Below are 17,731 nucleotides of genomic sequence, written 5' to 3' on the forward strand. Positions count from 1 at the left end.
GATTTGAGCAGACTGATGGATCATATCAATTCAGTTGACATAAACAAAAGATTATCAAACAGAACTCCAAGAATCACAGTGCGCAAGACTAGGATACACAGAAGAAAAAACATAAAAGGAAGAATATTTAACTCTTTTTTGCTCTTTATCTTGCCAGTTCACTGTTTTATTCAAGCTCAGGTTTAATTGGTTTTAAGAGGAAAAAAGTCTGCCTGTCTGATTGTGTATTTCTCATAGTGTCAGCACTGTGTTTTACCGTTTCATAGGGTGCCTTTTAAACCTCCTTGAATGCAATTGAAACAGGTTGTCTTTTTGTTTTGTTTTAACAAAAGACTGCAGATACTATTGAGCAGGAAATTATCTGTTGGGATTCTGTGTGAATGTGTTTGTAGACAAAAAAAACACACCAGGTGCTTGTTTGAAGATGCACTGAACTGAACATTTTGTAATCTATAGGCGCTACAAAAGAAAGACACTCAAAACAATATTATGCTATTATTGTTGCAGACCATGACATTCCTGTATCTAAGCTAGTTCCACCGTTGTTCAAATGGTATGAACTGTGAAATGTTTATGTTTGTGAAAACCCCCTTTTGTTGTTTGTGCTAAAGTATTTACAGCATCTAACAAGCAGATAACAGTGTGATATCAATGCACAGCTGTCAGTCCATAATGATTGCGGGGCAGAAAAGCAAAACCGTAGCAGCTCCTACTTGCATTCAAAAGACTGTTTATAGAACTGCACCATTTCTGTTGCTGTTTTCTTCTCTTGAAAACGCGACCTGTTATTGAGACAACTGAGAGTTGAGCTGGCACAATGGAAGACATCATCTTTGAAGTGTAAAACGGTTTTATTTCCATTACAAAGTATCAGAAATAAATTACCGTCTCAAAGTAAATATCTCCCACTATGATCAAACCATTACAACTCTCTATTAATGTTAATACAGGTATGATTATTTATGAGATCATCTCTCACCCAAGAAGGATTGGTTTATCTTTGTAAGTGCTTTCATCATGTATTTCAGTAGACTGAACTGACGTATCTTCATTTAGACTCTGTTACACTTGATTTAGGAGCATCAGTTTCTACAAGTGTTGTGTATTTAGGTAAAAGGAATGACTGATATTGTTGCAGGTGCTTTGAGATGTAAAACCTTACTATATTAATCAATAGCTCTGTGAAGGGGAGGGGCGTTGGCTGTGGTATAATCACAACATACCACAGCCCAAAGTGAGCTAATTGCATGACTTGCGTCTATTGAAATGTAGGCTACATACAAACTATAGAAGCATTAACAAGGTTCACCATTTTGATAAAGTGTCTCTTTAATACAAAACTAATTTTAGTCTCCATGCTGAATGAGGAGAGAGGGATGGCTCATGTTTTTTTTTCACCATGGTAACATGAATAATATGGCATATCTCTTATGATTGAGTTGCTCCATCCTGATTGCTGTTGGCGCTCGAGGGAGATCCGTCTCTGTGACATAAATGGAGTATTTCTGGAGCCAGGGCTCACTTCACACATCACCTCAACACTTACACCACTGTGATCAAATAGACACAGGTTGGAATGGATTCTCTTAAGTGCCGGTTAAGTGCATTTTGCTAAGGAAGTAAGAGAAGTTAAAATACATTTAGTGTTAAAAAAAAGGCAATGCACTCTTCCTTAATGCAATGTTCTTTACTTAAGCAATATGGAGTCTAATTCTAAGTGTACATACCGTGACCTGGCTTTTGAGGGCAAGGCCCTCGTTTCCAGATCACTATTTTCTGCACAGAAAGCAGTGATATGTAAGGTAGCCGATTTGGAAACTACACTTCAGTAGCTGAGAATCTCCAATTTACTGCTGCCCTGGCTCTTCCATGTGTAGAAATCTCAGCCATGTTACTTTGGATAGAGTGAGAGGAACTGTCTGGCAGCCTGGCGAGTACCTAGCTGGGGGTAGTGGACTGTGAAGGCCCTGAGGAGTTATGCAGGTCTTTACCATACCAACAGGCCTGATTGCCAGAAAGGAAGAGGCTGCATTTACGCAAGGCTGATAAATCCAGAAATGGGACTGGATAAATCCATAATATGCACCTGCTGGCTCAAATCCTGCCAGAGCCCTGTGAACTTTGCAGATAACCTATTTCATCTCAGCCAGAAAAGGATTGTGTCTCTTTAAAGTTGCTACTCATACACAGGGTTGGTGATTATCATTATAAATATATTCCTGTTTTAAATAACAGTTTTTCCAGTGAACAGAGTTTAAGGTTGAATACCTAGCCTGGCTGAATTTTTTTGTGGATATTTTCAGTATGCAATAGTCATCTGGACCTACTGTATAATGTAAATGTCTCAGTGGCCTTAGGCAATCCTACAGTGTCCTGTAGGATTGCCTAAGGCCTGCAAGTAATGAGGGGCACTAAGATGTCAAGACATACATTATCATATGTTAGAGTAAGCCACTGTAAATATTTACATGTGTCATTACCTGGTTTAAGTTGTGTGCTTTAATTTGAGCATTTATATGGATATTTGTGGCACATTTGTGCTATCTCACTAGACATTATTTAATATCATGTTTTAAGTTGTTAGATATTCCTCTCAACATCCTTTCCTTATGAATATCATGTCAAACTCAGTTTCACCTTTTCCAAATTCTCTAAATTGACCTACAGTCACCATCATAATGCATCCATCATCATCATCAACTGATTGTCCTTAATGGGGTCCTGGGGGGCGCTGGGGCTGATCCCAGTTGACATTGAGTGTGAGGTGGGGTACATCCTGTACAGGACGCCAGTTTATTGCAGGGCACATAGAGACAGACAACCATTCGCACTCACATTCACACCTATGGAGAAAACCCACACAGACACAGGGAGAACATGCAAACTCCACACAGAAGGGCCCCAGCCCACATTCAAATCAGGAACCCTCTTGCCACCACACCGCCGTTGCGCCTACAGTTACATGTAGCTGAAATATTATAGAGCAAATTAATAATTTAATGTGTTGCTTATCTGAGATTGTGCTTGTGGTTTCTCACAAACCACAGACCTTTTTGTTGTTGTTCTGACAACCACAGTGCATTTGGGATTAAAATAGTGGGAATGGATTGAAACGACTCCATCTAATAGAGCCTACTCACTCCGCTGCCCGCCTGCATTGAGCCTTCAGAGCCTTGCAGTAAGTCTTTCTCGTTCATGTTAATGGCCTGTTTTAGTGTTGAAAACAATTCTTAACTAACTCTTCAATCGTTAGAAAGTTATTTTCTGTGGTAACTTTGGTGGCATTGACTTTCCCTTGGTGTCAACTTCAGAAGAATTACAAACCTCGCACTTTGCAGAGCCCACCTACAGCTTTATTTTCTTGTAATTTCTCCAAACTCCCTTCTTAGATTTGGGGGTTGAGCAGATGCAGGTAGATGTATATTTATGAGAGGGATGTGTATTTCAGGGAGAAGCAGTGTTGTGAAAGGTGACCTTGTTACATAAAAGGAGGGCTCGGAAGCCAAATGATGAAAGAGAATGGGATCATCCTGGGCTCATTAATGTGGATTTGAAGGTCAGGTAATTATAACAATAGACGTGTGGGCTGGCTTTGGCATCTGGTATTGTTGCTTTGTTATGAAGGTGACAAGCCTGTGGAGGAAAGGGATTAATCACTGTGACACAACCCTGTCGTCACATTGATACATTCAGACATCATGACACTACTGCTATAGTTCTAAAAATAAGCTGCAAAAACAACATAATTTCAGCCATCAACTGTATATGACAAGTACGGTTACGAATATGAATAGGTTTAAGAAGCAACCTACGGTATTTAAAAAAATAAATCCAACCTTAAACAGAATTCACATCATCATTATTGCAGCGATTTCGAAACAGTTAAGCCTTGGTGTTTGAAACACAATCGGGTCTCTTCCAGAGCTAGTGACAATGTCACGAGCCAAATACTGCTTCACACAACAACAAATCCACATGGCTGTTTTGTATGTGAACACATGATCCATTGTATGCAGCAGTGAAGGTAACTGAGGAATCCCACAACAATAGACTGCATGTTTGAGCCAGATGAGCTTTTAAAACCTAGAACTGAAATTACTACAGAGCATCCAAAAGTCCGTCAATACACATAAGAAATGAGACCTGCTTTTTTACCATTCATTTGGGTTCTTATATTAAGTTGATATGGTGCAGGTAACATCACAGTATGCAACAAAGTCCTCTGAAAATTTTACAATTCAGAAAAAAACTGTAATTTAAGCCTCTTTCACTGCAAACCTGAAATTATGTAGACATTAACTGTGGACATTAAGCGGTCTGCAGTAATGTGTGAACTTGTACTACTTGTTTCAGCCACAGTTTCATTATTTTGACTGAAGCATTAGCCAGGCTTTTTTTGTCTGAATGGGCTGCTGGGATCCTGCCACCTCTACCGCAAGTTTGTCTGGCTCAGTCAGGCTCCTCAGGGACTACTAGAAGCTATAAAGAACAAAAATGCCAACCAGTATGATCAGATGAGGCAGCATGTGTGGTGTAGCATGCATTTTTAATGTGCCACAAATAAGAAATACCACTGTTGCCTCTTTCCCTCATGCCACAACTGGTGGCTCATTTGAGTTTTATTCCTATTTGTGCAAATTTAGGCAGCTACTAAAAGAAAAAAGAGCCCCCATCATTAAAGGTTAGTATTGCATCGACTTAACACAGATCTGTGTGTGTGTGTGTGTGTGTGTGTGTGTGTGTGTGTGTGTGTGTGTGTGTGTGTGTGTGTGTGTGTGTGTGTGTGTGTGTGTGTGTGTGTGTGTGTGTGTGTGTGTGTGTGTGTGTGTGTGTGTGTGTGTGTGTGTGTGTGTGTGTGTGTGTGTGTGTGTGTGTGTGTGTGTGTGTGTGTGTGTGTGCGTGCGTGCGTGCGTGCGTGCGTGCGTGCGTGCGTGCGTGCGTGCGTGCGTGCGTGCGTGCGTGTGCGCGTGCGCGTGTGGCTGTGGCAGTGTAAAAGTGCCTATGTGTGGAGCAGCACATTATTCCACTCAAGAAGAATTTGCCTTCACTCCACTGACTCTTTGAGCATCGACATTCAGAGCTGACATGTTGAACATCAGAACACTATGAGGAGGAACGTCTAATGACCATCTACATGTCAACCAAGTCTACAAATGATTGGCCTTTTTGTACCTCTTGTGTTCATTGTGTCGTAGATGCTAATTTGTTCATTAGATTAGCTGTGAATATGGTTTCTAATTAAAGCAGAAGAATGGAGAAAAAAAAACCCAATATGACTGCTGGTTTAAAAGAGCAGCTCCATTGAAGTTTGTGCTTTTGTCTGGGACAGTTTGTGTATTTGGAATCACATTTGCTTAAATCAGAATTCCTTATTTGTGGTCAGGTATATAATACAATCTGCTGATCTGCTGTATGCTGAGCATACTGCTGCTAGAGAATACGGAAATCACTGTTAATTGAACTCCGATACTCTAAATCCTGCTAAAATGCCATTTACATTTGTAGACACAGACAGGCCAGTAACGTTATATTTTAGTGGCCGCCCTAGTTGCTTTAAAAAATTGTACGCAGATGTTTTTTGACTTATCTATTTGCAACAGAACAGGCGACAAGATACATAAAACTTTTTTATTCATTTCTGAATCCCACCTCTTATCCCACAGTCACAGCAGAGTACACTATTAACCTCTGAACTTATTGAGATGCATGCAAGAGGCTGCTAAGGATAAGGCAAGTGTGTATTTGATGGAGCATATTTAAAGGGTTCAGTTAAGGTGACACAGACCAGAAGGTAGACAGTGAATCTGTTTACTGCCTTGAGGTTTTGTAGATTTGCACTAGCACTTCCCATTTAACTGCATGATCTAGGGCACGGCTGACGACACCAAACACACAACCCAGATCCATGCCTCACTGCACTCTACATACACAAGACTCACACTGAAGTGCACATAAGCCATTTTTATGAATGCTCTGTAAATATATGGACACACTGAGACAAGAGGGTGGTTTCGCCATTCCTTCTCACTGTGTCTGTGTCTGTGCTGGCTTCTTGATGCAGTGCCACAATCCATAAACTGTTCCTGTCACACTCTCTGGCTAGGGTTCTGTTGTCAATATTTTCTTGCTGTGAAAATACACAGCAGCGGCTCCACTACATTGTCATTGGCTGAGGGGAAAAATGAGGTTACTGTGGGGGTTAAAAGTTCAAAGGGCAGACAGGAAGTGGGTCCTCCCACAGTGACAGTTCAGGCATATGTTTGATGGGTCAGCCTAATGCCGTGGACCAGCAGTTCCTAATGACCTGCCATCTCCAGGCAGTCTGGGGAGCCCTTCCACTGAGATTTATGACCCATGTTGTGGTTACTACTGGGATGCCTCTCAGCAGCACTCCTGACAAACTCTAAAGCCCTATTCGTACGGGTTTAGTTTAATGTGGGGACGTGGGCTAAGGCCATTTTTACCAGAGATTTTAGTCCTGTCCGAATGAGCCTTGTCAGTAATTATTCCAGAGAACGCCAGTAAAAATGACGGCGATTTTCACCTTCTGTAAAACAGTCCGGAAAAAAATACCTCAGGTAAAACTAGTCCCATTTTTTTGAGTGTGGAGGTGCTTGAGGAAGCGTTCTCATCACTTTTTTAGATAATCAGTTCTGTCCTTTAGTGTTGTGTTTACCTAATTTTGTGATATCAGGAAGCTACGTAGCACGCACATGGAGACAGGGAGGTGACGCAGTGCATAAATCAAGTAACCCCTCCCACTCCTGGTAGAATACAGAGATTTCTTTATCCCGTGCGAATTGGCCTTTTATATTACAGTCCTGAGGTAAGACTTTTTTACCCCACGTCTCCACATTAAACTAATCAAGTCTGAATAGTACTAATGTCATAGCCTACTACTTTGGCTTCACCCGTCCTTCTCATTAACCGGGTCATTGCAAAACTTCAAGTCTTATCTTTACTACGACAGGGAATATTCAGGTTCTTTGAAATATTAAAGCTCAAAGATCACTGCTGTATTGTGTCTAATGTGATGGGATCCTTGTAGTTGTTGAGATGGAGATGTGGTCTGTTCTGCCCTTGAAGAAAAATTGATGAATTGATTATTGAAATCCTCAAGGGGACACACACCAGTAGACACCAATGGAAGGACGGTAAAGGAAAAACACATCAAACATACATTCATAGAGACAACTTCACATGTACGCGCTCAGCCACTGTAGAAGAAACAGATAATGGTCTTCTGATAATACTAATTGTTGGCTCTCCCACTGCTTCCCTAAAGGCAGAAATGTGTTGATCCACCACAAGATAGCCAGACTGAGCCCAGGGCAGGCACAAACAGCAAGGAGAGCTAGTTCATAATTAATACACACTCTATAAAATATGCATTATGGGGTGGATGTGGCCAAATATGGATTTCTGTTTTGATTTTCTCTCAGGATAATTGAAGCACTTCTCAGGCAAGTCATACCGATTAAGGCACACGCTCATAGCCTATGCTGCCAAGAGTGAAGTAGGGCTGCTCTGTGTGTGCTGCTGCTGTAGGTTAACCTCTCTACCAGCTGTTTCTTATTTGTCTCATGCTTGAAGACGGATTGTTAAAACAAGTCCCCATCCACTTTGGGATTTTAATGTCTCCCTTGATATATCGCTGTGGGCTGAAGTCACTGACTCTGTGGGTTACATATATTTTGTGTGCATAAGCAGCACAGTGTGCTTTGAGATAAACTGCCAAAACACATTTCATGACATTCTGATCATTAAAGGAGAGGATGCAGGGAGAGGGGAAATGAAAAGGCATAAAAAAACATTTTTTTTACCCCTCCCTACTTCCATATTTATCAAAAACCACCGCAGAGATGAGATGGCTGTCAAACGCTCTTCATCTCCCAGAGGGCTATTGCCGTGATCCCACCAAGTCATATGTGGTTAGAAAGCATCTAACATCTCAACCCCCAGACTACCTCGTTTACTACTACCACTACCCCACCTCACACACATACACACAGGAGAGTTGTGTCAGACTGATTAGCAACCACATCTCCAATCTCTGATTAGGTGTGGAGTAAATTAAGCACCCCCCTCAGTTATGCATTTCCATAATGTCAGGTAATTAAACCCCAGTGTTTTAATAGCTCAGGAATAGGAAGACTCCGTGAGACAATGATGATACTACAGACTTTGCTGAAAACTGGCATACTGTTCGCTTGTCTTAAACTGACAATGGTATTGCTAGTTGTACTATTCTTTTCATTGTACTGATAAACAACAGCTTAAACATTTACATCATAAGACAAGTTGCATATACTAAATACTGTAAGAGTTTACCTTAACATCAAACATGTCTCTGGTAATGAAGCCTTTACCTTTTTTAATTACATTCATCATACTTTTAAAATGTAAACAGAATATTTACTGTTCTGGAAAAGCCCGTTTGAGTTGTGTGCTTGCTGTTCATAGCTGATAGATTCCAGAGCTAAACAAAGGCCGGGAGAGCTCACACGTCTTTTTCATCACAGAAAAACCTGGAGAGGTGCTATTGTAAACATGACAGTGGATTGTCAGTACATCCCTGTTTGAGCTGCTGTTTCTTGTGTGTGTATGTTATGCTCATTCTGTACACACCAAACACACACACACACACACACACACACACACACACACACACACACACACACACACACACACACACACACACACACACACACACACACACACACACACACACACACACACACACACACACACACACGCACACACACACGCACACACACAAACAAAAGTCCTTTGATGAAACAAATTCTGCAGTGGGAGAGCTTTCTTTGTCCCCGTGCCCACTCATATGTGTGGATGTGTGGTGCTCAAATGAGAACAATGCAAAGCCATAATGATGCCACAGAAAGGTGTGGAACTCCAGAAGTCCACTTCATGCACTTAATTAGTCAACAAAAAGGATTCTGCTGTGATTGGAGAGCTTTCCATTCCCTATACCACATGTTCATTATCTGTCGCTTGCGCACCAAAACGTTTTCAAGAAATGATAAGCTTTTAATGATGTAGTGTTCACTGTTAATGATAGCCAATTCCGTCACTAGAACTGACTATCATTAAAGGCATGTTGCAGTGTAGATGTCTCCAATGCCCGCTGGATGAACTACACTTCAAACACATAGGCTACCTACTTTCAGCAACACCCAAATTAACAGATGTACTCTAAATCCCCTCTAATCTTTCTCCTCTCATGTGCAACGGATGTGTCCAACTGACAGGTTCATTTTTAATGATAGACTCCCCACTTTGATAGCAGACGTTACCTTCTCTTGAACCAGTAAACTATGGGTAATGTTGGAAAATCACAATAATAACACAGAGCTAAGTAATACTAAAGTGTTTGTAAACTAACTAAAGCTGACAACAGAATAACAGTGAGTGAGGTTTTCTACTTATCTGTCACATGTGAGAGAACGAAGCCTCACTCTTTAAGATCACAAGTCTTGTACTGAAAAGTTCCTCTCAGCTCAAGTCCAATGATTTGTGTGACATGCTTCCATAAAGAGACAACCTGACCCCATAAAGCCATGGTGGAATCTGGAATTTGCTGTTATGCAGCAGTAGATACAACTATCTAGGTCTGGGCGATTAATCAAAATGCATTTTCATTTAGAATTTTGGCTTCCAAAGATTATGAAATATTATCTTTGGATTATTTATTTGCATTTATCTTTCTATTGTTTTATCCAGTTTAATTATATTTAGAGTTCAAGAAGTTCCACTGTTAAAAAGACAAGAGTTGTTTAAAATTAAGTCAGTGAGTAATCGTGTACTAACTTTGATTTCAATATTGACCAAAAATAACAAATGACTCTGATTTTTGCCATAATTTAAGTACTCTACAGTACAACTGTCACAAACTTCAGGCTACTGTTAATTGCTTTTAATGAACCACGTTTTATTGAGCATAATTTATATCCTGTTGCCAAGGAAGGAATGTGCCAAGGATTGTGTACTTAAATAAGCTGCTGACTGAATCGCACGTTTGTTGCCAAATTTGTTATTCAAAGAAAAGCACTGTTACACACAATGATCACTTCTGTTATTGGTGATGTGATGAACTAACATTCTTGTTGCTTGCTTTGGATGTCTGCGGAATTATCGTGTATCATAAAAATGCTGAATCTTGTATTGCAAGTATTCAAATGTGTGATAACAGGTTTAACTGAGAAAGTGATACAGAAATATGTAACATAATAATTTAAGCCAGATTCAGGCTGTCCTTGACACTTTATTTCAATTGGTTTTCTTTTGAGTACTATGAAAATATACAGACTTTTTTTCTCAGTGAAATTTGTCATTAGTACTTACGTTCATTAAGTTAAATAATTATATCATAATTCGGAATAAATAGGTGTATTTCTGGAAAAAATCACACTTATGCAGTTAAAGAATCCAAACTTGAATGTCCAAATATTGCTGACTCCATAGAGTGTGCTTAATTTTTGAAGTTTAACTACTTTTTTTCTCTTTTCAGCAAACTCCAGTCTACTGGGAGGAGGGGGAGGTGAGTGAACACCTTTTTGTTTTTCTTTTATCATCTCTTTGTTTGTTACCATGGTATTTAAGCAATTAAAGTTGCGGTCAGATCTCATATGGTGCATCTATATTCTTCCGTGGGTCCTTGGTAGACTTTCGTGTCTATTTCGCTCCAAGTTTCTGCGTTACATGTGGTTGAATGTAAGGCCAAAACATTAGAGCGCAGTGCAGCGCAACCTTGCACTGTCCCACATTGAGAGATAGTCATTACTTTAGCAGCCTGCCGAAAAACATTATCATCAAAGCAATGGATGAAATCTGAGGCAGCAGACCGTGGTGTGGGAATAATGTGGTGGGAACTCCAGTAGGATGCTACTGCCCAATCCAACTGTTCTTCTACTCTGAAATTTGACTGTTATGGTGACATGATTGAAATAATCATTCTTCACCACAGTAAGAGGAGGTTGGGGCGTGTCCCGCAAGTGTGGGATGTTAATTTTCAGTCCCAGGGGGAATTTTTGATGATATGTTGGAATAGTCTGTTGATGAAATGAGGTCAATGCTTCAGCTCTATCTGTTTATCCATCTGTGTTGGATGTCACTTTGAATGTGTCATTGTCTTCCAACATGCTTCAGTTGTACAGGGTTATCCCAACCAGGACATTAGACATTAGTACATTTAATGTGATCCGTTCTTCCCACTTTATTTTAGCTTTCTGTAATGCAACTAATAAAACTACTAAACAAGACCTTTTCTGATATTCACAGTGTGCCAGATAAACCCTGTTAATCCACAGTGCATCTGTATTAGCCCTGTGCTTTTAGTGTTTTGCAATTACAGAAAAGTTAGTTATATGTGACTTGCTACATCATTTTGTCTGTCATTAAATAGTCTATAGAGTAGTTTTAGAAATTGGTTTAACAAAAAACAGCAGATAGGACAGAATTCTGCACTTTACAGGATGGCTCTTCTTTCTGTCTTTGTTTATTTATTAGGACTGAACACCTGGCATGAGATTTGAGTCATCAGAGGCAAAGGATGTGCACAAAGCAACATCAAAGCCACAGTATAGTTAACTGCTCAGTGTCCATTAGAGTGTACACGAGACGGTTGAAATCATATTCATCTCCAACCATGCAGCCTGGAGTGGCCCTGATCTTGTCTGATAAAGGGTTAAGAAGACTGCAAATTTTCCAGTTGTTGTCCAAATCTCTATCAGTGGCACTAAGAGGCCCTCAGCGCACAATCATCGAAAAAACGTTGATGATTGAGATCAGAGATCAAGGATAAGCAGGTATACCGTCCTCCGATTGGTGTCTGTCTCTGCTGGAGTCGACTCTCTGTATTCATTTGCTACATACAGAGAAACACGAAGCAATTTTCTTTGCTATTATGTTTTCATTATTGTTATTTTGTTGCAAATCACTTTTTTACAGTTCTACGAATCTTAGCGCAAGCAACCTTGTTGATTGATCTAGGTCCTTCTTCAACCTGTAATAGGCGTTAGGGTATTACATATTGCTCCATTTCAACAAAGCAGCAACATAAATGAAGTTGGGGCTGTGCTGGAACATGAGATCTTACATATCAATTAATGTCATACTTTGCAAGAAAACATTTCAGATGATTGTGACCTGCAGCTGTGCTTATTAACTCCAGAGGAATTCTAATTGTAGCTAGTGACATTTTTTTGAGAGCAAAGCCTCCTTTTATTCTTAATTGACTTCCAGCGATGCTATTCCTGCCAGGTTACTGGCACAAGATACACGGTTGATTAGCATTTCCTCGTGATAATAATGACCACAACGTCTATGTTATTTGATTATTTCTTATATATGCATTCTTGTGAAGCTCATTTCTTTGCTTTTGGCTATGCCAAAACATGAGGAGGTGATTATAACCAGGGAACAATTTCCACTTATCTACCAGAAAGCCAAATGTTACTTTTACCCTAAATCAAAGCTTTACCCCGATTGCCTTTTATCTGCACAAGGCCAAGAGGGGTTTTATCTTCACTAGGAGGTGGCTGCTAAACCTGCAAAACTGTTCTCTCTGTTCTCACCCTGGCACCCCCCCTCCCCCTATCCGTGGTTTGGCATGTGAAGACCTCCTGCCTTGGTGGTGGCGAGGATCGATGTGATATGGAGATGTGCTCTCATATGGGGCTTGCCTTATCTCCCAGCTGTCTTCTAAAGGCACTGCAGAGGGGCAACTTCACAACAGGACGATCCATCATGTTGGCCTCACACACCTGAGCCATGCATAGTTCTCGCAGTTCTAGAGGTGGGCCTCCCGCTGCCAGTGTGTGGAAACTGGACAAAGTCTTTAGTTAATGTAAGAAAAGTTAGTTTACCACCTACACACTTTCAGAAGTTCTGCTGGCTCACCTTTCTTTTGAGGATTTTTTTTTGTCATTTCCCAACATGTGTAGGTTTATTTTGGGAAAAAAAACTTTCATCTCTCTGTATATCTTATCAATAATTCATGGGTGATGTGAGGTTACAGCAAAACAGACTTCCGTTGGTGATAGTTTTGTTAGCCTGCAGCCAGAGCAGTGTGAATAGGGTGGAAATGAGTGAAATAAAGCCCTGGGTGAGGTTTGTCCTACAGCCAAAAAAGCACATTATTATATTCCTAGCATTAGTTATGGAGGCAAATAAAGTCTAGAAAAGATTCTTGTGCCCTAATGCTCTATTAAATCCTTAGAAATCACTGATGGGAATTCTCACTGGGTTGTGTGTCTTCAGTGTTATGTACACAATGGGGTTAACCAAAATAGCACCGTTATCTATGTTAGACATGTTGGTCTCACTGGGATTCCATACATACATGGAGGGAAATAACAATGATCTCTGATAATAGCATGCTAAATGAGGCCTCTGTGAATAGAGGGTAATTATGAATGGTACTAGGTTGCTCGTGTGATGTGTGTCACAGCATGGCTGGATGCTGGCACAGTCCCAAAAGAATAGACCTAATGTACACATCATGTTGCCCCCCCCCCCCCCCCCCCCTCCACACACACACACACACCCACTTACACAAATACAAACACAAGGATGCAAGCGCACACTGAGCCATGTAATGATATCATGAAGCCCTGTGTAGCCAGAGAGAGGGAGCTCCACTTGTCTTTGATGTCTCCATCCAGGAGGGGAATGGGCTCATTAGCATTCTAACCAGAACCATTGCCCATTTAGCACTAGGCTTTAACTAGACCACCCAAAAAAATCGTTCTTCTCAGGTTGGGCATCCTTTCTCTGCTCAATTAAAGCAGCAGGGCACATACATGGTTGTTTTGTACGGTATGACTCGGGCTAATTTGGCCAGGGACTGCTAACACTTACTAAACTCACCAGCATTTGCCATTGCTTGCATAACATAAGGTGTGTTTCCATATGGGTAAAATGTGGCTGCGGAAAGTATCAGGGCACGTCCTCTCAAATGGCCGTTCACTCGCCATGTTTCCATTACAAACAAAAGGCCCAAGAGGGATTTACAAGACTCTGGAGGTGATGTATCACTCTGAATGGGTTTCGCCAGGTCCCCAGGACAGGCGCTCTCACTGTATGCCACCATGGGCCTAGCAGCCAAGCACGGTACTGCAGCACTTCACATGTCATGTTTTTTCTGCATTATAAATTTGGAGGCGTCCGCCTCGCTGAAATTGTCTGCCGCTGCGCTGGATTCTAGATTGAAAATATTCTATGGAAGCTCAGTGGCAATGTTTTCAACTCAACCAGAAAGGGGTGCGTTTGATTCCAGCTCCGGGCTGCAAAATGACATTGAAGCAATACTTGTGTTCCCGCGGGGCTCAGAGACGGAGGGATATGGAAAGAGAGAGGGTCGAGTGAGCAATGAACAATGAATAAGGACAGGGATCGCGGGCTGTAATCCAGAATAAAGCAGTGAATCAGGAAAATAAAACTGTATTTTCACTGTTTCATCACAACTAGAAATGCAGCTGTAGCCAATATCTCACTGTTTCTGTCCTCATTTAAATTTTATAATGCTACAAATTATATCCAGCTACGAAAACGAGCCTGAAAAAAACTGAAGAAAAAGTTTTGCTATGTAGCGTTGCTATGGAGATGATAACCCATCTCGCCTCATCTGCTTGGTCTGAACATGCAGGTTTAAAAGCGTTGCAGAGCTGCATATTGCTCCGTCTCACACTCGGGTGAAGGTAAGCCGGTACTGGCCGGTACGGTGTACCACTAAAATATTTCATTATACTGTCTAAAAAAAAACACTTTCAGCATGACAACACACCTGCTAACATCAAATTAACCGAAGCAACACGTTTTTTCCCCAGTATACACTGCACACTGCTTAACCATCCTGCGCCAACATGCGCAGCTGGTATTCAAAGTGTTTTAGGAGACAGACGTTTGTTGCAAAGTCTCCCAAATAAAAACAACATATATAGAAAAATATGTTGGTGTTTCAATATTCTGTTTTTATGTGTGCAGTGTTTCGCTGGACAGACGAGCGAGCAGCGCGTGTAGGGCCAGATCTTGTGCCAACATGCTCAGCTGGTAATTAAAGTGTTTTAGCAGACAGACGTTTGTTACAAATTCTGAGACTTTCACACTAGCAGTGTGATTAAAAAGTACTAGGGTGATAAGACGTCCTAGTGAATGCCTGATAAGTAGACTGTAATAAACAATTAAGTGCATTTTTCGGTTACTTTATGTGCACTATTGATCAGTTTTAGCCCTAGCCTAACCAGAACTGATTTGTCCACTTCAAAGTCCACACCAGGCACCCATTGGGCTAAAATCACAACTTTACATTAATAAGCATTACAAACTGCAAAACATGCCAGTCAGCTTGCATGGGTCAACGCTGTCTATCTGCCAGCCTCTCTGAATATCTCTGCTCCGTTCAAACGTGACGCGGTGGTTTCATTTGCTGCTTGGTGACAGGAGGACTCAAGTACTTTTGAAACACAAAGTTTCATACAAAAACCCATTTTTCACCCATATTTTATGCTTCACAGTCCTCATAATGTCGCGGAAGATCAGCGACTTTTTAATAAGAAAGGATATATTTCACAATTCAAAGATAACATAAAAAGGTATTCAAATGTGAAGATTAACTGAACAAAATGTGTATGTATCATAAACATGAGTCACAGATCTTACTTTCTGACATTATGCAAACCAGCGGCATGCTAAACTTCCAGGTTTTGTGAACAGTGAGTGATAATTTGTCGGGAACTGTTTTGGTTCTTGGGCTGTTGGTGACACATTTGTATGAATGAAAAAGGTCAGGTGGACGTGGTTCTGTGCACATAACGTTAGTTCAGTATTCAGTGGCTTGGCACTTCATACACGTGGTACTTGACGAGCGTGCACATTTCATTTTCATGTATCTCTCGCGCATGTACCGCAAAATGTTTGCTCCCCTGCCTGCTTCAGTCCAAATTTTGGCCAGAAAAATACCTGCATGTGGGGAAGAGGAGATCACTTCTGAATGTTTTTGGGACAACAAATCGAATGGCTCATAATGTAGGTATTCAGAATTCTAGACCCTAACAACATGGAGTTATGGGCAGGAGAAGAAGGGTGCACGGCTTACAAGAACCGTATTGAGAAACTTCCAGCAGCTTAGTTCCTGTCTCTGGAAAGGTCCACTGCAAGGCTCCGGCAGAGACACAACTCTGCTGCTCACACTTTTAAAACATTGTGTCCAATGTTTTTATTATTGTTCATTATTGTTCTAGTATGCATGACCTACATGAAAGTGATAATGTCGTTTTAGGACGTAATGATTATACGGCCGTGCCTAAAACGACATATATCATACAGTATATAGGAGATAATACGTAATTTCATTGTTAGTAGGCTTATGTAAACATTATAACTTGATACTTTATACTTTCGTTTTTAGCTATGTAGTCTATGCCAGTGTACAGTTTAAGTTTATTACAATATGGGTAGTGAAACCTCATCATACTAAATAGGCCATTTGTGATATTTTATTTAGTTAGTATTTGGCAGACTATTTCTAATAAATATATATAAAAATATAGAAATATAATAATTCCAGCTATATTCACGTTATCGAACAGAACACATTACTAGACTACACTGACTATGATATGAAATAAAGTTTGAAAAAAAACAAAAAAAACACCGGCTCGTCAAGTGCAGGCACTCCTGTGTCTCTAGTGGAGATTATACCAGCTCCGGGAGTAAAGTGCATGCAGTCAGCATTTATGATCTATTTTTTAAACTGATCTTCAACACAGCACCATGCCCATAGACTGTAAAACACCAACCCTCACAGCCCGAATCCTCCCGATGCTACTAATTAGCATTGAGTGTATGTGCCATCGATAGCAAGCTATATTGCAAGTCATGGTGCAAGTGCGGCTATTTAATTAGCATAGCAAAGCTAACGTTAACACGTGTGTTCCTAAACCATCTGTTTGTACAGTCGATCGAAGAGCAAACCATCTTGTCATTTATGGTAGAACCACCACACGAATGACCACAATGGCGTCTGTACTACCACAGGTCACATCCCGCTGAGAACTACATGCACTCAGCAACCGGGCTTCTGCAGCACTAGCTCTGCTAAAAGAGTGCTTCAGTATGTTTTAAAAAAAATAGAAAATGTATCTAGTTTCGGACATGTTTGGATAATCCTTTATCAAGATTCCGAAGTGCTTCACCATGCTTATCTCTATCAGCATTCGTTATGCAAAGAGCTCTGTTTTCTTTTCCTGTCACCTCCAGGTGAACCATTATCCTCTGTCTGGGTCCTGCCCCAGGCTTGTTTATTGAGTAGCTTGGAGGGGGGGCGGGCGTTGTGTGCAGACGGAGGGGTATGGGTCGAAATGTAGGATGGTGTTGTGTGACGGCTTGGTTTGGATGGCCTTATGTTCCTGTCCCAACCATATCAGCTCACTGGAAGCCCCAAAACTCCACTATTTGATTAATCACTCAAAGGGGACATATTATTCTCATAACTCATAGATTGCAAACTATGCTTGACTGATGGTTCTCAGTTCACAGATGTTAGTACCAGCCATTAGCATAACTTATGACAGAGATACGGTATTTCCCTGTGGAGTAGCCTAAATAATGTAAAATGATAAATGGAATGCAAAGATTCCCCAGTCAGCGCAGTACCCTCAGGATTTACTTATCTTCTCATATTTAGCGGGAAGTTAGTTACACTCTGACC

General features: G+C 40.8%; 1 protein-coding gene across 2 annotated transcripts in view; it reads left to right on the plus strand.

Moving 5' to 3' along the window:
* Nucleotides 1–17,731, plus strand: part of macrod2 (mono-ADP ribosylhydrolase 2) — a 446,660-nt gene that overhangs the window by 133,901 nt on the left and 295,028 nt on the right. For both annotated transcript variants that reach the window (XM_083922595.1, XM_083922596.1), the window contains exon 4: nucleotides 10,532–10,561. In XM_083922595.1, the coding sequence (XP_083778721.1) occupies nucleotides 10,532–10,561 (30 nt within the window). The remainder of the gene's footprint in view (nucleotides 1–10,531; nucleotides 10,562–17,731) is intronic.

This window comes from Echiichthys vipera (genome assembly GCF_963691815.1).
Source record: "Echiichthys vipera genome assembly, chromosome: 11".
NCBI classification, from domain to species: domain Eukaryota; kingdom Metazoa; phylum Chordata; class Actinopteri; order Perciformes; family Trachinidae; genus Echiichthys; species Echiichthys vipera.